The sequence below is a fragment of the Varanus komodoensis genome, unplaced genomic scaffold (assembly GCF_004798865.1).
Source record: "Varanus komodoensis strain SLA01 unplaced genomic scaffold, ASM479886v1 scaffold1, whole genome shotgun sequence".
NCBI classification, from domain to species: domain Eukaryota; kingdom Metazoa; phylum Chordata; class Lepidosauria; order Squamata; family Varanidae; genus Varanus; species Varanus komodoensis.
The window spans coordinates 93,729,847-93,754,707 of record NW_025335268.1 but is presented as its reverse complement, the minus strand read 5'-3'; the positions used below and the strand labels follow the sequence as shown (position 1 = coordinate 93,754,707).

Sequence of the window (24,861 nt, the reverse complement as noted above, 5' to 3'; positions counted from 1 at the left end):
CATGCAAAGGCACCTTTAGACACCGTTAACACTGTTTGAAATGTGCAGGATCCAAAAACAACTCAACTGACTTTGTTTGTGTTAACAGGATGAGAAAGTGCAAGGCTTCCTGTTATGTGAGTGTGACAGCTGTAGATAAGTGGGGAGGCCCAAACAGGAAATCCGTCTAACTTCTGCAGTGTGACTTGTCTGAAGCTCAGGAACCATCTTAGACTGAAGGATCAATGGCATGATGTGCTGTTATTGCTGCTGCTGATCAAAAAACATGGAAGACATGGTAAAGAAGAATCTGGAGGAGGACCCGCTGGAGCCTTTGGAAAATGAGTGTTCCAGGAACATGGGAGAGCTCGTGGAAGTCTCCACCAATGAGAGGGTTAAATTTGATGACACAGGCCTATCCATGGTGCTGCAAAATGGTTTGGAGAATCTCCGGCTGGAAAATTCTCTCACAGATGTTACTCTGTGTGTGGGCAACATGAAATTTTCATGCCACCGTGTGGTCCTTGCAGCAGCTAGCAATTATTTTAGGTAAGGACATTTATTTATTTATTTATTTATTTATTTATTTATGTGAGACTTTTCCCATTTGGATGTACAAAGGCTGCCAATGTAAGTCAAGCAAGGCAAATGGGAAGACATTTTTCAAACCCTTGATTTCAGTCTACCCATACTCTATATGCTTTCTAGAGGTCTGTATTGGATAATATGTCAGATGTTCATAGCCACATATTATTGCCACTCTGCAAGGACAGAGGGAAATTAACTGAGAACGTGACAATACATTTCCTTTCACATGTGGAAGCAGGATGAAAATTATTTTCTAATTACCCGCGGAAGACAATTCATTGCAAAAGCAATCAAGAAGGGGAAAAGGAGTATGTCAGACTTCCTATTTTCTCTGACTTTGGACATTTCAAAAAGTGATCTGAGAAACGGGGAAAATCTACAAGAAAGCTCCCCTTATTTTGTCACAATTAGGGCAATGCTGCAGTCTCTTTGAGGTGTGAGACCTCTTTTTGCATTTGGGTGCTAAAAATGAAGTATGACAAAATATTACATGCAAGAAGGCTGTGAATTTCTAAGGTAAAGTCAACACTTTTGAATGTTGCCCAAGTCCAGTACTGGGCTAGATGAGGGTGAACAAAGGAGATTAAATCCATAAAAGACAAAGGTGCTGGTGGTCACTTGAAAGCCTCGTCTGAGGACTGAGATTCAAGCTGTTCTGAATGAGGTCACTCTTCCCCTGGGTACATGGAGCCTAGGAGTACTCTTGAGTCCTGCACTGTCCCTTGATCTTTGGATAGTAGTGCTGGCTAAGAGTAGATTCGCACAACTGCAGCCATCCCTAAGTCTGTTGTCAGTCTGATCTGGCAACAGAAACATCATGGCTTGCCTATTGCAATATGCTTCATGTTGCAATATGCTTTAAGGGGCTACCCTTAAAGAGCATCTGGAAGCTTCAATTGGTGCAAAATGTGGCAGCTAGGCTACTAACTGGTGCACAGAATCATTATCATACCATGCTAATATGGAAAGATTTACACTGGTTGACATTGTTTTCCAAGTTCATTTCAAGGTGGTGATTTGAACTTTTCAGATTCTGTACAGCCTAAGAGGGAACTTAACCCGAGGGAATTCCAATCTTGGTATCAATTGGCTTGGAGAGGCCCTTTTGAAGACACCTTTTCTTTTTTGGATTATTTCTCGTTGTAGAACTTGAACAGGTGCCTGGAAGAGAGGATATGGGGCCAAGTGGGAGAATCGGGGGGTGGGGGGATACCCTATCAGTGTTGTGATGTGTAGAGGGAGATAGTGTTTGATGGGAGGCTAGCCAGGTGAGAAGAATACAGCCTAGTTAGTTAACAGCTGAGCTGTGTTCTGGTCCTCCTTACACATTCATGCTTGGAGATCACCCTATCAGCCTGCCCTCAGGTCTCCAGGTGCTGCTTTTAAATGCCAGATTGGTGCAAACCAAATCCTCTCTCATTCATGATCTAATTCTTGGATGAGGCAGCTGATCTGGCATGTGCAACTGAGACTTTGTGCTGTAGCTTCCCTGGCCATCTGACTACCAGTCTAGAGTGCTTTCATTTAGGGCTAGCTGGGATGCACTGAAGATTCTGTTGGTGTAGTACCCTTCCTGTTTCTTGACGGACTCTGTCTTAGGTCATGGAGCTGGTCTCAGAGAGATGCTGAAACTTTCCAGGCTGTTGGTTTTGGAAGGCTGAGAGCACCATGCCTGGCATAGCTCAGGATTTCATGGCCTCTGTGGAACTGTCCAAGTGTGTCATCAGCTCAGCACGTGTAGCAGGGACACACTAGGGATGGTAATCTGAAGGTGGTGGACTATGATTCATTCCCTTTATCATGGTCCGATAACCACCTACTGAGGTTTAAACTGATGGTGGCATTTCCCCTTTTCAAGGGTGGGGAGTCCATTGAAATGCTCTGCCCCAGAGGTGAATGGAGACAGCTGGTTTCCAGAGTGCTCTTAGGGGTTTCCAGCTGATACAACTGGCAGCCCTGCCAAAGCCCAGGTGGTTGATATGATCACTTCTCAGCATATTGTCATATGGCTCCATGGTATACCATGGTGCTGTCACTGATGAAACTATAGAAGAGCTGGTTTACATGAGGATGGAGATGCAACTGAATCCTGGCATGTGCCTAAAATCAGGCACAGTTAGTGGCAGTGAGGATGGCAGAGAAACAAGTTCCTCTGTTCAATATCTGGCATCCAGCTGAGCTTTTTAGGGTTGTCCAAGACCTGTTACATGCTGATCCCAAGGATATACTTTGCCCACCTGGATCCCTCTGTAACAGATTTTCTAGGCACTTCCAGAACAAAATTGGGACTTGGACACAAGTGATAGCAGTTGAATCAGGTGAGGTACTAAGAGCACAGTCCAGTTATCTTGGATTAATATCAGTTGGCACAACTTGGTGATGCTTGACAAGGTGCAGTTTACTTGCTTGGCAGGCAGGGAGCAAGCAGGCATCTGTCACTCCTCACCACCACCATTATCTGGGCCACAGCAGGTAAACAAGCAGGTGAGGAAGAGAACTCCTGGGGAATCTTGTCAGTGGTCCTTGCTAGCTGTGGACACTTAACAGGTGGCAAGCCCTGTCTACCCTTGTTGGCAGACCTGATGCTTATAATAAAGCTGTAAGCCATTATTATATTATCTCTTATGGGTAGAGACTGAGGCTGAGCTACAAATAGTTTCCCAAAGCTACCCAGCAAATTTCAAAACTGAGCTGACAGCTCAGCTGAAGACCTCCTAGCCTTTAGCATAAGATCTGAACAATTGTGCTATACCAGGTCTATATATCTGTGTGTATTAGCAATCCAGCACCCAGGATCAATTGTGAATCCACTAACACTGATTTCTTACTCATACATGTGACCCTTAGATATCATTGTACTGAATGGCAGCAATTTCTTGATTAATTGTCCAGCAGAAGGAAATGTATGTTTCATAAAGCCATCTCCCCCACAACTTTGTAACTTGTTGAATTAATTTTCCTTCCTCCTTTTTTCAATGCTTAGGATTTGTCACGGACAAAGATCACCCCTTCTACCCCGGTTTTGGAAAACCAAGCTTCTTGCAAGATTCTACTCAGTAGTATTGACCCACAGATATTTTGTTGATGTATTAGTCAGATAATCTAACTAAGAACATTTTTTCTTGGATTAAAAATATGTCTGTAAGCAGCAGAATGTTAGCAATATTAACTTTTTGTGTGTGACAGGTTCTTACACTGATTGTAATCACTGCCTGTATTCACATGTAACACTCACTGATGCCACAGATACTGCTTGGCATGGTTTCTTCCTTGGGTGAGACTGCCAGATGATTGCATGGCTTCCACTCTTTGATGGTTTTCACCCTGCTCCTGCCTTCCTCTCAATAGTGGCGCCTATCCCATCAGCCTCTGCAGCTGAAATTTAGTACCAGGGTTCACTGTGCTTGCCTACTTTGTCTCTCTCATTGGTTCACACACACTTCTCTGGAAGGGTCTTTAGTCAGCTGCTACTTTCCCCTCTTCTCAGCCAAGTAACTGCTTACATGCCAGAGTAGAACTTTTACCTCCTATGTGCGGCCATGCCCTGTATGTATATATGCATACTCACCCACAGTGCTTTTTTTGTAATAAAAAAAAAGGTGCCGGAACTCACATCACCGCCGGCAGTAAGCACACACACCAATCCCAAGCCGAGCAGTGGAGCAGCATCTGGAGCAGCTATCTCTCACTATCAGATAGCAGATCAAGCGCAGACACAATAGCAGCCTGCAGGCACTATGTTAATGATGTTTGCTGCTGATCTGCTATGCCAAAATCACTTCGTAAAATCCATTGGAAAAAAAGGTGCCGGAACGCTGTTCTGGTGCGTTCTATGACAAAAAAAGCCCTGCTCACCCATATCGGCACGTCTTCTCCACCCTTTTCTTGCTACAGATATGCCCACATTCCTCTGTACACAGGAGGTTTACATGCTGGAAGAGACTGCCCTTCTTCTGTAGTCAGGCACACAGAGGACAGTGGCTCCTCTTTTCACCAGACTCTATGATCGTTGTGTGGAAACCATGCTTCTGGGTTCACACAACTGAATAAACCATGGTAAAACATGGGAACTATACAACAGATTATTATTTTTTTCTGTGGTTCCATGGAAACCAAATGTACCATGTAGTAAGACCCTGACAGGGTTCAGAGAACGTGACAGACCATATCATGCTGCAAATCACCATGGCTTGTTGTTGCGTCTGAATGCAGCCAATGACTTAGAGGAGAAACCCTTTATATCTCACGCAAGTTCTATGAGGAAATGTGGATAGAATTGGTGTATTTAGTCTATGGAAGAGACAATTAAGATGAGCTATCTTCAAACATGTCAATAGATGATGGAGCAAAATTATTTTCTGTTATTTCAGAGGGGATGGACCTCAACCAATGGTTTTGGGTCCAATGGGTTAATATTATTAGAAAGAGTATTTTGGATAAATATTAGGAAGCATTTCCTGATGGTATGAGAGGTTCAGCAGTGAAAGAGGCTGTCTATTCATCTCTGTTTGCCTTTCAGCAGCTTGTATAAACACATTCATTACAGCAGGCTTTTGATGCACATATTAGCTCAGCCATTAGCTCACCTAGTACCCTCCAGATGTGTTGGACTACAACATGGCTCAGTATGATTCTCCTGGCTGGAGATGATGAAAGTGCAGTCCAACACATCTGAACTGGACCAGTTTCTCTTGGGTGATTAGATGCTATTTTATTTTATTTTAACTTTAAAAATATGCAATATAAGGTACAATAGTCCAAAACAGGACTTAAACCAAATAAAACCAATTGCTATCATTTGTTTAATAGTATAATCTCCAAACTAATTTGGTAATGTATTTTAATCACAGTGAGTTCGATTGTGTGATTTGTTTTAAGGATCAGTTTGATGATTATTTAGATGTTTGTTTTCTTGCTTTAGTTTTCTCAATAATTTTCAGTTCTTATTCTGAGATGATGTGCATTGTTAGCCTCTTTGAATACTGCAAAATAGAGAAACAGGAAAATATTTTAAAACAAATAATAGGTGCAAGTGAATGATTTGCATAGTATTACTTTTTCCAAAATGTGTTTTAGAATGACTGGTCTTTCTAGATTTACTGTAACAAATGACCTTTTTATCTCCAGGGCAATGTTTTGCAATGATTTAAAAGAAAAGTATGAAGAAAAAATAGTAATTAAGGGAGTGGATGAAGAAACAATGCAGATTCTTCTGGATTATACATATACAAGCAAAGTGCTTATCACTAAGGAAAATGTACAGAAAGTTCTTGAGGCGGCCAGCCTTTTCCAGGTTAGTGACTATTTAACATATGGAAAAGAAACTCTTGCTGCTGTTTACACATAGAACTAAACCGTGGCTCTACATTAAATCAGTGGTTCATTGTGTCAGAATCAATTTACCTGAGTGCTACTCTCACTTCCTAGTCTAGTACCAGCATGGCCAGTTGGCAATGGTTGGGTTAGATCTGGGGCAAAAAATAAGTTTTACTGTATAATTATTTACTCTGAGTTTCACTGGCTGTTCCATCTACTCTTAAGATTTGATTGATTAATTAAATGTCTGAGCCACTTTTACAAGCCAGGCATGGAGTGTGACTCTAAGTATGGTTTACTCAGATGTGGATCCCCTTGAGTTAGAGCTCACCTGGAAGTAAACATGCTGGAGTAAATCACTTAGATTCACACTTGGAGGCCTTGCTTGTGAAAGTGGCCTGCATATTTTACCGGTTAATCAATTGGTTTTACTATTTCTCACATCCAGGGCTAGCTCCAGAGTTTGTTTGGGTTTTTTTTGGGGGGCGGGGTGTACTAGGCAAGCTGGTCCAGCCCCTACCCACCTGGTCTTCACCCACCATTAGGCTTGCCCATGGCAGGGCTGGAATGCTCGCCCAACCAGGATGGAGCCTGCCTTCTTCAGAATGCTGTTCCCACTCTTGATAGGTCTTTGCCAGGGTGTAGCCAGGTAATTAAGATAGAAGTGTTAATCATTCTGTGTTATGTGTGCGGGGCAGACTGGTGATCCACTCAGCAACAGTGTTGACTGGAGTGTCAGGTCTGCACACCTGGACTCGTGGGGGTCGCCATTTTGATTCTACCATACCCATCCCAATGGGACTTTAATGACAAGGACCCTCTAAAATATCACAACATGAGTTCTTCAGGTTGATTTTCAAGCTTGTGTACAATGCTGTGATGCTTTCTGTTGGTTTTAATAAAAAATAGTGTGGGTTTTTTTTAATCTTTGGAATTTTATTTGTTTGTTTATAACGGAACAGTAGGACTGCTTGTAATTGTGGTTTCATTGATAGCAATTCTGATCCTGTATGGCTAGAACTCATGTCAGGAAGATACAGTTGGGTGTGAATAGGAAATTATTCTATAAAGGAGAATGTCTATAAAAGGGAGTCAATACATGTAATGTTACAGATACATATAGACAATTATTTTGTCATCTTCATTTCTCTAAACATTTGCCTGCAGGTACCTTTAAAAACAGGAACCAAGTGGTTTATAGGCCAGATCTGTTATCTCTCACTTTTCGTAAGCAGCCTAAATGTGTCAAGAGGACACGGCTCTGAGCACAAGCTTCTGCTGTAAATACTTTGAAAAATTCACATACCCTTGAAAAATTGTATTTCTGGGTTTTCACTTCTCTTTTCCTTTTAATTATGTTTATAAACTATGCTGTGCTTTACACATAGCTAATTTTGAGGGCATGTGAATGTAGAAATGCATGCAACAAAACCATTATGGGCTTTTATTAGCAGCTAGGGGAAAAACTCTTGAGCCATTGATATCCTCAGCAACCTTCCAAAACCTGGTGCCTGCCAGCCATGTTGGAATGCAACTCTCATCAGCCACAACCAGCATGGCAATGGCCATGCTAGCTGGGGATGTTAGGGGTTATAGGTCAACACATCCAGAGAGCACAAGCAGGGCTGCCCTCAAGGGTAGGCATGGTTGGGATTTGCTGAGCACCCGCATCCTAGCAATGACCCACTGTCAAAACCTTCAGCTTTTCACAACAGCTTTGTTTTTAGAATGTGGAAAGCTGGCTATTAAAATTCATACCATAGCAAAAGCCTTGGCTAGAACTGCAGTTCTGCTATACTGCAGCTAAACAGTACTTGTGCTGTTTGTGGTATATTGCTTAGGGAATCCTGTGGGGCTATTGAGCGGCATATAAATTTATAAACAAACAAACAAATAATATCACAGTGGCAATAAAATGTATAAAAACCAGAGAAATACAAATCCTGGGGAAAAGCATCCATGTAAAAGAAGCATCCCCCGTCCCCTGAAGGAATGATTTCCTCAGTGAGGTGGCATCCAGTGCCATCACTCTCTTCTTTTTGGCATCAGGTGAGGACCTTCTGCTGCTCTCAAGAATCTGACAGGATTTTCCATAGATTCTGACTTTTCATACCATTGATTATTAATAATTGTGTATGTTGTGTGCATTTATTTGTTAAGTGAATGGCTTTTGTAGTATAATACAATATACTACAGTATTTTTAATCTTTGTATGTTGCTCAGAGAGCTTTGGCTATTGAGTGGTATAGCAATGTAACAAGTGAAAAATGAATGGAAAAAAATTAGAAGACCTCATGCAGCTTATCTGCAGTCAAGTCGAGGGTCTTGCCACTGAGGGAAACTGTTGTGATGTTGTGTGTCTTGCACTCCCTGCCTTTTCGAGGCTGGTTGAGGTGTGCTCCTGATCCCAGCATGAGGAGCACTCAAACTGAAAATGCATTCAACAGCTTTCCAGTCAAGGATTTGATTGTGTGTTTGACTTGCCTAATTTTCAGAATATTATGGTGCATTCCAGACAATGTCCTTCACTAGTAAAAGTGTTTTCCCACCACTTCTTCTGTTCCCTTTTGCTAGCTTGTTTTCACAAAGCAAAGCAAACAAAAGTTATGGAGGAAAAGACTGAACAGTAGCTGTACAACATTTTTTAACTGATAGCCCCGGAAGCACACTTATTCAGGAGATTAGACTGACTAATCTCAAGGCAGAAGGTGGGGAAGTTGTCTGTTGTCATCCTTTCTCACTCTGCCTCACCCCAGCAATACAAGTGCTTGGATATTGCTGTGATATTTTAGCTGGGCTTATGATGTTTATCGAGGCAATCTGTTCAGATGTGGTGGAAGTGAAAATGGACATCTTCCACTTGTCCAACATTTACCCTTCTGTGCTAGTCCTGTTTTTGTAGGCTGATATTACAGGACAAGCATGGCAGCAATAGAAAAGTAGGAAAGCTTGTATCAGTTATTCCCAGTGACAATCCAGTGCTATGGTGATTATGTAGACCATTTTCCAAGGCAGCAAGTGAGGCTGCAATGGCTCTGCTGGCTGAAGGGGTGGGTTGGGAGGGATGAGCATTTCCTTAAGAGATGATGCCAGGATCCCATGCAGCACATTTGGCAATTTGCCTGATCTTAACCACATTATTCCTTAAACTCACAGTGGCTTTATCTATGCTCAGAGATTCTCATTATGAACTCATTATAGTTCATGAACTCAACCGTGATAACTTTCATAATTTGTGGATATCACTTTCAGAGTGACTGCTTTCACCATAGTTCATGAACATATTCATGTACTCAAAACACACTGTTGTCACAGACTTATCTTATTAACAACACTATTCTGTAAGTATTGGGGTGAGTATTCAAACCCTTTAAATGTGGGTTTCATTAACAATTACTCCATTAAGCATGGGCTTTACTTAGGGTATTTCAAGATTGTGGTTGTTATTAGTCACGAAGTCGTGTCCGACCCATCGTGACCCCGTGGACAACATTCCTCCAGGCCTTCCTGTCCTCCACCATCCCCCGGAGTCCACTTAAGCTCACACCAACTGCTTCAGCGACTCCATCAAGCCACCTCATTCTCTGCCATCCCCTTCTTCTTTTGCCGTCAATTGTTCCCAGCATTAGGATCTTCTCCAGTGAGTCCTTCCTTCTCATTAGGTGGCCAAAGTATTTGAGTTTCATCTTCAGTATCTGGCCTTCTAAAGAGCAGTCAGGGATAATCTCCTTTAAGACTGACCGGTTTGATCGCCTTGCGGTCCAAGGGACTCACAGGAGTCTCCTCCAGCACCACAACTCAAAGGCCTCAATCCCTCAGCGCTCAGCCTTCCTTATGGTCCAGCTTTCACAACCATACATTGCAACTGGGAAAACCATAGCCTTGACTATATGCACTTTTGTCGGCAGGGTGATGTCTCTACTTTTTAGTATGCTGTCTAGATTTGCCATAGCTTTCCTCCCCAGGAGCAAGCGTCTTTTAATTTCTTGGCTGCAGTCCCCATTTGCGGTGATCTTGGAGTCCAGGAAAATAAAATCTGTCACGACCTCCATTTCTTCCCCATCTATTTGCCAGGAAGTCATAGGACCAGATGCCATGATTTTAGTTTTCTTAATGTTGCGTTTCAAGCCAACTTTTGCACTCTCCTCCTTCACCCGCATCAAGAGGCTTTTTAGTTCCTCTTCACTTTCTGCCATTAGAGTGGTATTATCTGCATCTCTGAGGTTGTTGATATTTCTCCCGGCAATCTTAATTCCAACTGGTGATTCATCTAGCCCCACCTTTCCCATGATGTGTTGTGCATATAAGTTAAATAGGCAGGGTGACAGTATACAGCCTTGCCAAACTCCTTTCTCAATTTTGAACCACTCAGTGGTTCCGTGTCCAGTTCTCACTGTTGCTTCTTGACCTGCAGATAGGTTTCTCAAGAGACAAATAAGATGGTCTGGTAGTCCCATTTCTTTAAGAACTTGCCACAATTTGTTGTGATCCACACAATCAAAGGCTTTAGCATAGTCAATGAGGCAGAAGTAGATGTTTTCTGCCTAGCTTTCTCCATGATCCAGTGTATGTTTGCAATTTGATCTCTAGTTCCTCTCCCTCTTCAAAATCCTGCCTGTACTTCTGGTAGTTCTCGGTCCACATACTGCTGGAGCCTAGCTTGTGGGAATTTGAGCATAACTTTGCTAGCGTGTGAAATAAGTGCAATGGTGTGGTAGTTTGAACATTCTTTGGCTTTGCCCTTCTTAGGGATCAGAATGTAAACTGACCTTTTCCAATCCTGTGGCCACTGCTGAGTTTTCCAAATTTCCTGGCATATTGAGTATAGCACTTTTATTGCATCATCTTTTAGGATTTTGAATAGCTCAGCTGGAATACTGTCGCCTCCACTAGCTTTGTTGTTGCTCAGACTTCCTAAGGCCCATTTGACTTCACATTCCAGGATGTCTGACTTGAGGTCAGTGACCACCCCATCATGGTTATCAGGGACATTAAGCTCTTTCTTGTATAGTTCTTCTGTGTAATTTTGCCACCTCTTCTTAATCTCTTCTGCCTCTGTTAGGTCCCTGCCATTTTGGTCCTTTATCATGCCCATCTTTGCATGAAACGTTCCCTTCATATCTCCAATTTTCTTGAAGAGATCTCTGGTCCTCCCTATTATATGGTTTTCTTCTATTTCTTTGCACTGTTCATTTAAGAAGGCATTCTTATCTCTTCTAGCTATTCTCTGGAATTCTGCATTCAATTGGATGTATCTTTCTCTTTCTCCCTTGCCTTTCGCTTCCCTTCTTTCCTCAGCTATTTGTAAAGCTTCCTCAGACAGCCATTTCGCTTTCTTGCATTTCTTTTTCTTTGGGATGGTTTTAGTTGCTACCTCTTGTACAATGTTGCAAACCTCTGTCCATAGTTCTTCAGGCACTCTGTCTATCAGATCTAATTCCTTAAATCTATTTGTCACCTCTACTGTATATTCATCAGGAATATGATTTAGGTCATACCTGAGTGACCTAGTGCTTTTCCATACTTTTTTAAATTTAAGCTTAAATTTTGCAGCAAGAAGCTCATGATCTGAGCCACAGTCAGCTCCTGGTCTTGTTTTTACTGATTGTATAGAGCTTCTCCATCTTTGGCTGCAGAGCACATAGTCAATCTGATTTCCATGTTGACCATCTGATGTCCATGTGTAGAGTTGTCTCTTGGGTTGTTGGAAAAGAGTGTTTGCTATGGCCATCGTATTCTCTTGACAAAATTCTACCAGCCTGTGCTCTGCTTCATTTTGTACTCCAAGGCCAAACCAGCCTGTTATTCCAGTTATCTTTTGGCTTCCTACTTTAGCATTCCAATCCCCCATGATGATAAGGACATCATTTTTGGTGTTAATTCTAGAAGGTGTTGTAGGCCTTCATAGAGGCCTTCAACTTCAGCCTCTTCAGTACCAGTGGTTGGGGCATAGACTTGGACTACTGTGATATTGAATGGTTTGCCTTGGATTTGAACTGAGATCATTCTGTCATTTTGGAGATTGTATCCCAGTACTGCTTTTCCTACTCTTTTATTGACTATGAAGGCTACTCCATTTCTTCTGAGGGATTCTTGCCCACAGTAGTATACCTGATGGTCATCTGAATTAAATTCACCCATTCCTGTCCATTTTAGTTCACTGATTCCTAAGATGTCGATGTTCAGTTTTGTCATCTCGTGTTTGACCACATCCAGCTTGCCTTGATTCATACATCTTACATTCCAGGTTCCTATGGAGTATAGATCTTTGTAGCATCAGACTTTCCTTTCACCACCAGATACATCTGCAACTGAGTGTCCTTTCGGCTTTGACCCAGTTGCTTCAATCTTTCTGGTGCTACTATTACTAGCCCTCTGCTCTTCCCCAGTAGCATATTGGACAGCTTCCGACCTGAGGGACTCATCTTCCAGCATCATATCTTTTTGCCTTTTGGTGCTGTCCGTGGGGTTTTCATGGCAACGATACTAGAGTGGGTGGTCATTTCCTTCTCCAGTGGATCACGTTTTGTCAGAGCTCTCTGCTATGACCTGTCCATATTGGGTGGCCCTGCACGGCATAGCTCATAGCTTCATTGAGCTATGCAAGTTCCTTTGCCATGACAAGGCAGTGATCCATGAAGGGGATTTCCAGATAGGGTTTGTATAATGCCAGTGCCCTGCTTCATTCTCTATTGGGGTTGTGGGCAATGTCATTTTCATTCATAATTCTCCATGTTTTCCTACTGCTTCTTCCATCTTTTTCATTACTGTAGAAAATTGAGTAAAGGATGAAAGCACCTCCCAGAAATAAACTTTTTTGGTTTCCACTCCAGTTTTTACTAAAGAGTAAAATTGCCAGCCAGACAGAGGGGATTTAATTTTCCAGAGCTTAGTTGATATCACAAGGTTATTCGTTAAGATGTTCTAATGATTAGAAGACAGCCTTTTATTTTAATAATCCTCCATGGTTTGTTTTGGAGCCCAGTCATTTGGTACCTCTTTCTGGCTGGCTGGTTGTAGGATCTAGGCATATTTAAATGAAAGGAATGTTTCCATTTAGCAGTGAGACACTTGCCATGCAGTGTCTCATCAGCTGCAGTTTGATTGATATTTGCACACTAAATTAACTTTATGGGAGAATCCAGTCTTGAAAATAGAGAAGTGTGTTTTACAGAGAGGGCCGAGCTGATAGTGGGATTATACTTGCGATCAGTTCAGAAGCTTGCCAGCTGGGCCAGATGCTGATATGGGCATGTCCTACAGTGGTTCCTTTTGGCTCAAAGTCATTTCTTGGATAAATCTTGTTCTTGAACAGTGTGTTTTAAAGCACATGTCCATGTGCTTTAAAATTTCACCCCTGGTATGTGGGAATTAACAGATGGACAACAAAAGCTGATACTGGGAGCCTTCACAATGGCAGAGAGACTTATGCTCCAAAGGAAAAACAGCTGCCACCCATTAGTCAGTGGCTGAAGATCTCTCCGCTCTTGCTAAATATGGACATATCTCCCACAGTCACCCATCTCAAATGGATGGTTGCTTAACCAAATGGATTGTTCCTATTAATACATATATTTGAAGTGGAATGGTGAAATTCTGCTTTTCCCAGCTTTTTCTTTTAGATTAAAAAGGATATAAATTATGATTGTGCATGGACCTGTTTCACCATACTTTTTTCTTCCCCACTTTTGTGTTATCCCCTTGCTTGCTTTTTTGTTTGTTATTGTCATATTGGATGCCCCTTGTTGTTGTTGTTGGAGGAATTACTGCACAATGCTTTTTGTTTACCACAGCTAGGAGCCCTTCATTTGGAATCACTAAGAGTATTTCTTTGGGGATCAATGGAAACAAATTCACAGGAAATTAAAATCTGCAGTAAACTGAAATGTGCAAGGAATGGGATTACAGTTGCAAACCTATGCATCTTTAGACCAAAACAAAAACCTGTATCTCCTGGCATACCCCAGCCTTTTTGTTCGTCTAAATGTGCATGGGATTGTACACCAAAATTAGTTGTCTCCTAAACCAGCTCTCACCAGTTAATCCCCTCTGCTGTGTCTTCCTCTTATTGTGAATGGATAAAAATTCCCTTTCATAGCTTTGCTGTTATCCCTTGTTTCTTTCAGCTTCCCTTCCATTTGCTTTAATATTCCATCCTCCAGGTGTTCTCTTCTTTGCTGCCCTGCAAACACAAATTCCAGGCATGGTTCACGACACTATACCTTGGGGGCCTTTCAGACTCATAGGCGAAGTATTTAAAAGACCTTTCTTTCAGAATATTACATTTTCTTTTTCCTGTACCTATCCTGCTTGGTTCAGTAATCTGTAATTGTGGTGCTGCTTCTTTGCAATGGTTTGGGACCAGGCTATTTGAAGGATTGTCTGTATTTGTGCAAACCTGCCCAGGTTGTATGAACGGCCTTAGAGGCCCTGCTCACTAGTCTGCTACCAAGAAAGATCAGGTTAGTGGCTTCCCAGGACAATTCCTTTTAAGCAGTGGTTCCATATTTCTGGAAATCTTACCTTGAAAGCTGTACCTTTAGATACTTTTAAACAGATCCTGAAGAATGGTTTGCTTCTTTTAGCTTATCCTTGAATATTTTTGTGCCAGCCACTTGTTGTTTTACCAAGTGTTTGATTTTTAAATATAGTTATCAATTTTACTGTATCATTTCTGAACTGCAGTTGGTGAGCAACACTGTGAAGACTTTGTCCTGAGAAATAGAATAACAATGTAATAAACAAACACACACTCCCTCCTCTGTGACTGTGATGAGCTGAGATTCTCCAGGCCATTTCTAGCCCATTGAAGCAGGGGAGGTCAACCTGTGCCTTCCAAGATGTTATCGGACTGACAACATCCCTGACCATTGGCAATGCTGGCTGGGGCTGATGAAATTTGCATTCTATGGGTGGGCTCCCATGTCACAACAAATAACCCCACATAGTTTCCATACTGTGTGTTTGTTTGCCTGGATGTGCCTCATAGATGATTTAGGAGTTTCTTTGTTGGTATGGTTTCTACCCTCCTCTCTCAGTCCTCCCACTGTTGGCATGTATCCCATCAGTCACCACACCTCAAATTCAATCCCATGCAGGACAGCTGGAACAGAGACTCTGTGCTAGCTGAATACCAGGGCCATGGAAACCATAATTCTGGATCTGCACATTCAGAGAAACCATGGTGAAGTGTGGAAACCATAGAATAGATGATTGTTGCTTATCATGGTTTCTAAAAACCAGATGTGCAATGCTGGAACACCATGACAGGATTTGAACAGCACAACACTGCAAGAAAACACTATGGCTTGCCGTGCAACCTACCCTAAGAATGAAAGGCAATCATGCTTAGGTTGGGGAGCAGGGAAAGCACAAAGCCAGATTAATGTGGTAGAAAGACATGAAGCAGGGCATTATGTTTTCTTTACAGAAGGGGCGGTTGTGACTCTTGTGCCGCCATTGCAGCTTTTTAGGAGCTATCCGTGGTGTTGGATAAGACACCCCACTGACTCCAGTATCACCAACCTCTGATAAGTTAGTGCAATACTTCAGAACTGTAGTGTGAGATTTAATATAACATAACAAAAACACCCACCATACATAGTAGGTACAAGAAGACATTTCCCTATTTTGAATCAAAGTCATTGCTTCCTTGCTTTATGAAGGTCTTTTGAGGGGAGAAGAATTAACAGACAAGTACAGGGCGTGTGTACATAATAGCCAATTGTACTTCCTCCTGTAGTTTTTGCGGATGGTAGAAGCATGTTCCAATTTCCTCAATGAAGCTCTTCACCCAGAAAACTGTGTTGGGATCCTCAGATTGGCTGATGCTCATTCTCTTGATCATCTGAAGCAGCAGGTCAAGAACTACATTATTCAAAATTTCACTCAAGTACTGAATTATGATGAGTTCCTAGAGTTGCCCGCAGACGTCTTGTATTGCATGCTCAAGAGCGACGAACTTTGTGTTACTGAAGAAGCTCAAGTGTTTGAGACAGTTATGAACTGGGTGTGTTACAAAATAGCGGAAAGGCTTCCTCTCCTGCCATATGTCCTTGAAAATGTCCGGCTGCCCCTCCTGGACCCTTGGTATTTTGTAGAGACTGTAGAAGCTGACCCAATCATCAGGCAGTGCCCTGATATATTTCCTCTGCTTCAAGAAGCCAGAATGTATCATCTGTCGGGGAATGAGGTGAGTAAAAGTTGGAGGGCCTTAAGGGAGAGGGAAGACTCGTAGCTCTGTGAGCTGCACGAACAACCAGAGCAACTTGTTCTGTAGCCAGCTTTCTGTGGTATTCTTGCCTGCAGCTTGTGGCAGATGCCTTTTGGGAGGGCCAATTCCCTAGGTGGCTCTGTGGTCCAGGATGGCACTATGGTAACAGCCTCTGGAGAACAGCCTCATGGATGGCTGTTGCACATCAAAGGTGTCTTATTTATTTCTGCTTTCAATATGCCATCACATATGTTAAAAATCCCTAAGTGTTTTCCATATAAATATTAAAAACCATAATTTCAATTGCATTTAAAGCCCTCTTAAAATAGTGCAATAAGGCATGATTATGATAACATTGACATAATAATACAGTCTCGTGGCACCTTAAAGTTTAAGCCAATGTGGCATAAGCTTTTGTGGCCACACTCTTTACATGCTTGTGTGTTTATTGAGGGTAGGTTGCCCAATGTCTTCCAGATGTTTTGGACTACAAGTTCCATAATCTCTGATCGCTGACTATGCTGGGTGGGGCTGATGGAACCTGTAGTTGAAAATATCTGGAGGTTAGCAGGATGCCTTCCTCTGTTGTGTGTGTGTGTGTGTATGTGTATACACACATGCACCACCCCTTTGCCACTTGGATGACACTTCATGCATCTGGGGAAGTGTACACTTGCCCATGCAAGCCTATAAAGTTAGGGCAAAGCAATCCTATGGACCCCAAGACAACATCTAGGAGGTCATAGAATCCTTCAGTTTCCCAGATCAGAGGTCAAAAAAGGCTTCAACCTTGGATCTGAGGATCTCTGCCCTGATCGCTCTCCTGTGCTTACAGCCACTGAGGAAAGAACCATGCCAGCTGCTTCTTTGAGGTTATAAGAGTGACTCTGTAAAGTGGGCATGGCAGGAAGAAGAGGGGATGAGACCAGACCATTTGGTGGCACCTCAGTCTCTTTCCCTGCCCCTCTGAAGCACTACGGTTAGGTTGCCGAAGTCTAGTTGCTTTGCAGAATGGGAGAATATTGAGTGACCTTCACCCCTGCGCTTATCTAGGTCTGCATAAGATGCCCATGATTCTCCAAGTTTGGAGGGCTACAGGCTTCCTCACTGAGTCATGCCCTTAGTCTTTAAGGTGCCACAAAACTGCTTGTGGTCTTCATCTCTTTCTAAAATTTAGGGCTAATTTTCAGGTCTGAGCAATATCCAATATTAAGGAATGGGAGTTCAACTACCGCTGCCGTCTTTTTCCTTTGAGTGTCTTCTGAGTACAGATTTGGAGACAGGAAGAAGCAGAAAGCTTGTGATGTAGATTAAGAAGGTGTTGTGGAAAAAGGTAAAGTTCAGGATGCATTATGGTGGGGGATTGAGTGCACATGCTGAAAGTTCTCTGAAGAATCGAGAAACAAAGATGGATATAAAGACCAAAAGACATTTCCACAACTAAGGTAGATAAAAAGCAAATATACTAGTTTTAAATCAGGCCTATACTAATAATTTATTGATCTAGTTTTAGTGGTAGATTATATGAAGTTAGGAGGAAACTGTACTAGTTAAGGGATTCTCATGCCTCAGAGGAAGGCCATCATCCACACAGTAAAGGTGTTTCATATCGTAGCACTGAATAAATTCCCTCCTGTGGTTCTGTGTGGTCATTGATAAACAAGGATATTACTGATCCTGGTGGAATCCCACAGCCTAAGCAAAAAGCCGGATGGAGAGGGATTATTCCCCGGCACCATTTTCTGAAAAGCTTCTGCCAAGTAGGACTGGAAGGATTCTAATGAGAGGTCCCAGACAAAGGGTACAAAAGCGACAAAGAGGTTCAGGAGAATTATATTTCTCTTCTCTTTCTTTTAGCATAGGGCAAGCAACCAAGGCTATTTGGTGCCAGTTGATGTCTGAAGTCCCCTTGACACGGGGAGCAGGACCCAGGAATGTCTGTTGTTTAATGCCCACCTCCCTGTTCAACCACTTTTCCACAAAAGGGAAATAAGCAACCAGCTAGGAATTGGCATAATCATTGGAGGACAGGGAGGGTTTCTTTGGAAGCGGCTACGCAACTATTTCCTTGAATGAAGGAATACTGAAGAGTTGTTTCCTGAGCAACTCCATTTTTAAGTAGCAACCCAATTTTCCCCCATCTGGAGCCCATGCTGGTTGGGAATGATGAGAGTTGCATTTCAACACATCTGAAGGCCCCAGGCTCATGAAGGTTATTCAAGATTTTGTGAGCTTTACTGAGCTCAGCACGTGCATTTGATGAAGCACTGATGTTCCAAAATATGTGCATGTCCTCACAACTGTAGCACTTCTTGAAGTCTGAAGGTGTGTGGTGCTTGTGGGGTTCTAGTCTCAGATTTTCTGGAGCTTCATTTACTATAATGGTGGGCAACTACAACATCCAGCTTCCCCAGCCAGCAATGCTAATGGAGAGGGATGATGGGATGTAGGTCAGTGCTTCTGGAGGACCCAAAGTTGGCTACCCCTAATTTACTGGCAGTACACATGACCTTTAATAATCATGTCAAAAGAAACCGATCTGTTGACCTCTTGCTTTGATTTAGATAATATCTGAAAGAACAAAGCCCAGGATGCATGAATTCCAGTCAGAAGTCTTTATGATCATAGGCGGCTGCACAAAGGATGAAAGATTTGTAGCAGAAGTAACTTGCCTTGACCCCTTGAGGCGCAGTCGTTTAGAAGTGGCAAAGCTCCCAAACACAGAACAAGAAACAGAAGGTGAAGTCAAAAAATGGGTGGAGTTTGCTTGTGTTACTTTGAAAAATGAAGTCTACATATCAGGTAAGGAATCTTGTCTCTCTGTTTAAAATCTTTCTAGGCTGTCTTTCAAGGCAAGAGACCAGCCATAATAGTAGTCATGAGAGGAGAGAAGCAGCTGCAGAATTTTTCAAAATCTGTGAATAGATATGAATCAGTCATTTTGGACTGGGTCGTTTTGAGTTTTGCGCTTTTTCCTCATGCACATTTCTTGGGGTGCAGGTGTAGCCTGGCAAAGCAGTGCGGGGGGGGGGGGGCACAGTGCAGGCTGCAGGGCAAAGGGAAATAGGGACTCCAATTTTCAAGCAATCTGTAATTGCATTTCCTCCTGCTTTGTAAAAACAATTGATTACTGGAAGCAATTCATTTATTTCAAAGGGCTTGGGGAGCTATGTTAATATACTGAGAGTAAATCAAAGTTCAAGTGATTTAAAGAATGGAATTCAATTTCTGGAAAGACGGTCTTGTGGTTTGAGCACTGAGCTGGAGTCAAGAACTGTGAATTCAGCTGTGATAAGGCCAGCGAGCTGGCTAAAGCCCCCCCCCCCCCACCACAGGTGTGCAAACATGCACACACAAACCAGGGCATCACTCACATACTGGCAGACTGTAAAAATGTAAGGCTCCAGCCATGTGAAGAAGGAGAAAAGACCAGTATAGGAATCCATTGCAAAGATATCATAAAATGGATTACTGAAGCCAAGTATTTCTCTTTATGAGTCATTGCTAAGGCAGTTGCCATGGCTTTTTCATCAACACCATCATCCTGTCATTCTTCCCAGAGGAGTTATCAAACTATAAGCTGCATTTTCTCTACAAGAATTTTGTCTGGAAGTGTTACCTTTGAGTCAATAAAACAAAAACATTGACCAGGCTCTTTCAAACACTAATTTAGCTTCTTTTGATTTGTTTCAGGGCTTTGATAGATACGCATTTTGTCCTGTTGACTAGGCTAGGCATGAGGGCTAAGTACATTTGTAAAAAAATAAAAATAAGTGAACCAAGGAATTCTTAGGATTCTAATGAGAGCCCATGGGCTATTCAGAAATGTTGTAGGGGATGCAAACTGGATCATGTTTGGGCCTGGGCATGAAAAATCCTCAGAAAAATTCTGGAAGTATGGCATTGTTTTGGCATATTCTGTTCATTGCAGGAGGAAAAGAAACACAGCATGAAGTCTGGAAATACAATTCATCAATTAACAAATGGATCCAAATTGAATATTTGAACAATGGAAGATGGAGACACAAAATGGCTGTGTTGGGTGGCAAAGTATACGTGCTCGGTGGTTTTGATGGTATGCAAAGAATCAACAGTGTGGAGACGTATGATTCTTTTCACAACTGTTGGTCAGAGGTAAAGTACAGATGTACTTTCAGTGGTGGTGAAACCGGATACAAGACTAAAATAAAAATGTTATAATATCAGGTGTTAGTTAATAGGCAAATGGCGTTCGCACGCATGGCACCAGAAATGCTTTGTTTTGTTTTAATTTCCTACATCTATAATTCAGAACATACATTCAATATTTAAATGGCATTTTCTTTCTGTCCTGCCTTATCAATCATCACAGATGCCAAGGCACATTCTGTGGGGCAAACAAAGGTAGCTATCCTATGCACACATACAGTATGTCTTTATCAGTATGTGTAGGATTGCACTGCTAGATGCATACACTTACACTATATTCTTTCTAGTCAGTATTTAATATAAATGTAAGGGTTTTGACACATCTGAGATAAGCTCATCCAAAATTCCTGTTCTCCATGATGTACATGGCAACCTTTGTATGTAGCAATCCTCTGGATGACTCTTACAACAGATCCAGGGGTACTTGGATGGGCATGAGCGATGTTCATCGGTCTGAGCACTGGACACGGACATCATTCTAACTGTATTTTGCCTTTTAGCTAATGTTTCTCACACTTCAGGTTTAGCACTAAAATCACTGAACTGGGACAACAAGAAGAGCACAGTAGTCTTGCTAATAATACTGTCGCACTTCCGATTGCACATTTCCAGTGGTGAAAAATGGAAGCCAAAATTAAAACTGAAAGAACATGGTTCACACTTCCTAAGAAAGGATTATTTCACTTATGAGCAAAAATATTATTTCCCTTTTCTTCTTAAAGCACATAATGGGTTCAATGCTTAGAGTAGAACCATTTAAATACATGGCTTCTAAATTAGTTATGATTGACATAAGTCCCATTGAGCTGGCTCTCTGATCCAATCTAATTATGGCTAAGTCTAGATCCAACCCATAGTCTTCTCACAACTTAAGTAATCTTTCCTAGAATTCTCTTTTTAGTTCCCTCTCCTTTATTTTTCCATCTCCCTGTACTGTTTATGCTCTGCAATGTGATTCATTCCTGTGAATTACTATTTGCATGCTAGCAACATTAAGCTCTATTTTTCTGAAGTTCCTGCCACAATTTCTGTTTGCCTGCCTGCCTGCTGTTATGTATGTCCACTGTTCCTCTTACAACCAGAATAAACATGGATAGTAGATGCCAGGAGAGTGATCCAGATTGGGACCCAGGCAGTGGAGCGAGAGGGGTTTAAGCCTTTGTCTCTGGCTGTGTATCCTATTCAGATCAGATCTGCACTCTGTTTGTGCTGGAGGGAAGTGAATGGGAATGTTTCTTCTAGTGCAGATGGCAGGTAAAAGGTTCCTGATTCAGATCAGGACTGCAGAAAGAGTCAAAAGCCTCTTTTCTCCCCTTAATATGATCGGGCTTCCATGGTGCCCTAAGCTCCTTGGAGGAAGTTTGGGTCATAAATGTAACGAATAAATGAAACCAGCATTTAGTCTCTTCCATCTTCCTTTTCATTCAACACCGACAAGCTCATCCTTCACTGTTCTTCTGAAGCACATATTTGACCATGTGCTTTCAGTCTCTCCTGCAAATAGATTTTGTTTCCATATCTTGCAGGCCTTTTCTCTTTAACACTGCAAACTTTCTTCTGATTCTGCTGAAATTCTTGTGTGCCTTCTTATTATTTCCCACCCCAGTTACTGTGATATTCTTTTTCCTGGTCAATCAATTTCTTATCATAAAATCTTACCTCTATCTTAAATTCCATCATGCACCGCATCATTCTCACGTCCCTGCCTGTTTCTCTCTGCTCTCCCTGAAGAGCAAACACATTAAATCAAGATTAATCTTGAACATTTTCCTGAACTATATTGTTTTTCTTGGAATGAATACAGGCAGCTCCTCTCATGGTCAGTGTGAGCTCATTTGGGGTAGCCAGTTACAAGAAAAAGATCTACGTGATTGGAGGAGGACCCAATGGGAAGCTGGCCACCGACAAAACGCAGTGTTATGATCTGAAGACAAACAGCTGGAGCTTGAAATCTCCAATGCCTGTCGAAGCAAAATGTGTCAATGCTACAAGTTTCCATGACCACATCTATATTGTGGGTATGTACAGCAGCCATTCTTCCACATGTATATGAATCATGTACATTTTCACTGCCTTGGGAACACCTTTTCTATAATTTTGGCTGAACAGCAAGGAAGCAATTTAACCAAGCACCGGACAATCTACACCAGGGGAGTAGATCTTCTTTCAGCCTAAGAGCTGGATTCAATTTGTGGGGGGCTACATTTTGTGGTACATGAGGCAAAAGGAGAAAAGTCAAAATACAACCCCCCTGCCCACATATTTTAGCATAAAGCTATTACATTACAGTCACTAAGATTTGGAGTGTACATAATCAAATGTCACTTGGGGGTAAGGGAAGAGTACTGCTGATACTCTGTTTTACAAGAAGATGTAAATGAGAAGGAGGATTGTATGGCCACCTGTTATTCCTTAGTAGGATTACCACTGGGCAGCTGACTGGGGAAGGGCTCCCTTACAGGAATGCTGATGTTATTGAATCTCTTAGTGGTGGAATGGTAACAGTATACTGGGACTTAGGATGCTGGCTCAGGCATCTGTGTTCAAACTGTGGTGAATAGTGGCATTCATATGGGAATGCTGTTAATCCCATAGGTTTTTTAAATGCAAGGAAATAGATGTTTATCATGCTATATTCAGAACTGTGGGTTCTGCACAATCTCATTAAGCTGACTGTTGCAGTTCCTTGGTATGTCTCTGAACCTTGACAGAATTGCTCAAGGATTATCATTGTTTCCATGTGATTTTCAACAGGGACAAAAATTCCATTATCCAGTGAGCCAGAGATGCAAACAGCAGTGCATGTGCTGACATTCCCAAGTAGTGGAGCCATGAGGGCCTCTGTCGCCCTCCTGCCTCAGAATTCCCTGCTCTCTCTCGAGCTGAGCGGCAAGCCTGATATTTTCCCAGCAACACCATACCTGCTTCCTGTTGCGGTGCAAACTGCTGTGGGGGTGGTGGATTGAATGGGCAGTCAAGACCCATCAGGTTTATAAAAGACTTGTTCCTGGTGGAGATCAAAACTGCCAGAACTAGCTTGACATAGGTGAACACAGCTTGGCATCAAATGAGCACTGCACTTTCAAAATTTACAGCCGGTGATTCCTATTGAAAATAACCATCCCATGGGCTAAATTGTGCACACCCGTTGCTTTTTTACCCTGCCTCAGGTGGCCATCCTAGGCACCCTACCCTGGGACTCACTTCTGAGTGGACCCGCATGGGACTGTGCCACGTGCCTCCTTTGCAGAGACTCTCCTCAAGGAGAGGAGCTCAAATTCTGTGAAAGGATGTGATGTTGAGCAACAGTCTTTGAAGTGTACTTGAATACTTTTATGCAAACATGCTCTACCAGGAAGAATCGCAATTGTTACGGTTCAGCAGGAAAAGATATTAGCCTTTGGCTGTCCACCCTTTCAGAAAGATGTTCTCTTCCTTCTCTCTGTGTTGTGAGTGGAGGCAAACTGGCACTAGCCTATTGGATGGAAGCCTAGGGTTGCTTTAAGAACAAACACGCGATTAGGCGGGATCACGTGCTCTCTTCCTGTTCCAGGTGGGGCGATGAGGGCAGTCTACTCTTACAGCCCACTCACAGACACGTGGTGCCTGGTGACTCAGTTAAATCACGAACGAGCAAGCTGTGGGATTGCGCCTTGCAACAACAAGCTCTTTATCACTGGAGGCCGAGATGAGAAGAACGAAGTCATCGCCACTGTGCTCTGCTGGGACGCAGAGACCCAGAAACTGACGGAGGAATGCGTCCTTCCCCGGGGAGTCTCCCATCACGGGAGTGTCACCCTCCGGAAATCCTACACATACATCCGCAAAGTTGTGCCTGGTGCAGTCTCTGTCTGATTTGGGAGAAAGACTCAGAACAAGGAAGAAAGAAGAATCATGAAGTACCTCATTTCCCCAACTGGGATGTCACTTGCTGGGTCGTCACAGTCCTTGCAAGAACATTTGTATGTTTGCTTGATTTTCTATTGCATAGTGTATTCTTTAAATTATCTTAGTATCTTGTCTAGGCTATTTATTGACTTACAGTGTTAACGAATGAGACATTCAACCAATCAGATGCCACTGTATTTAGCAAAGCCAAGCTCTATGAGTTGCAATTCTTGCTTTTGCTTTGATAGATGGATATTTGTAGCATTTTTTCTTGCAGGCTGCCTTAGAAGTTGTTTTACTGATGGTGTGGGGGGGAATAGAAATATTTTAAATAAATGTTTACCTTTGTCATTTTTAAAGCACTTTTTTCATTTTGCATCACCCTAAAGACTGAATAAGTTCTTATGATAACAAAGGAGACCAAAGACTAAATGGGTACATTCTCTTCTTCACAAAAATATTTTGAGCTTTTCCACATGAGCCTGTTAAGTACACGTTAATCTGCTGCCTTTGCTTTCAGTTTCATTGAAGATTTGATATCTGAGAACTAGATGAGATAGATTTCCTTTTCTGCTTTTCCATGATCCAACCTCTAGGTGGCACTGTTGTATAGCAGAATAGTGCAAATACACAAGTGACAAAAGCATTTTCTTTTGCTCTTACAATGAATGCTGAACTTTCCCTGCTCT

At 42.3% G+C, this 24,861-nt stretch overlaps 1 protein-coding gene across 1 annotated transcript; it reads left to right on the top strand.

Annotated features, from left to right (window-relative positions):
* Positions 1–215: 215 nt before the first annotated feature.
* On the top strand, positions 216–24,531 carry KLHL6 (kelch like family member 6). Its single transcript, XM_044435914.1, has 7 exons — positions 216–528; positions 5,695–5,860; positions 15,626–16,075; positions 18,661–18,898; positions 20,028–20,230; positions 22,089–22,302; positions 23,838–24,531. The coding sequence occupies exons 1-7, from the start codon at positions 266–268 to the stop codon at positions 24,137–24,139; spliced, it is 1,836 nt and encodes a 611-aa protein (XP_044291849.1). The 5' UTR covers positions 216–265; the 3' UTR covers positions 24,140–24,531.
* Positions 24,532–24,861: the final 330 nt, after the last annotated feature.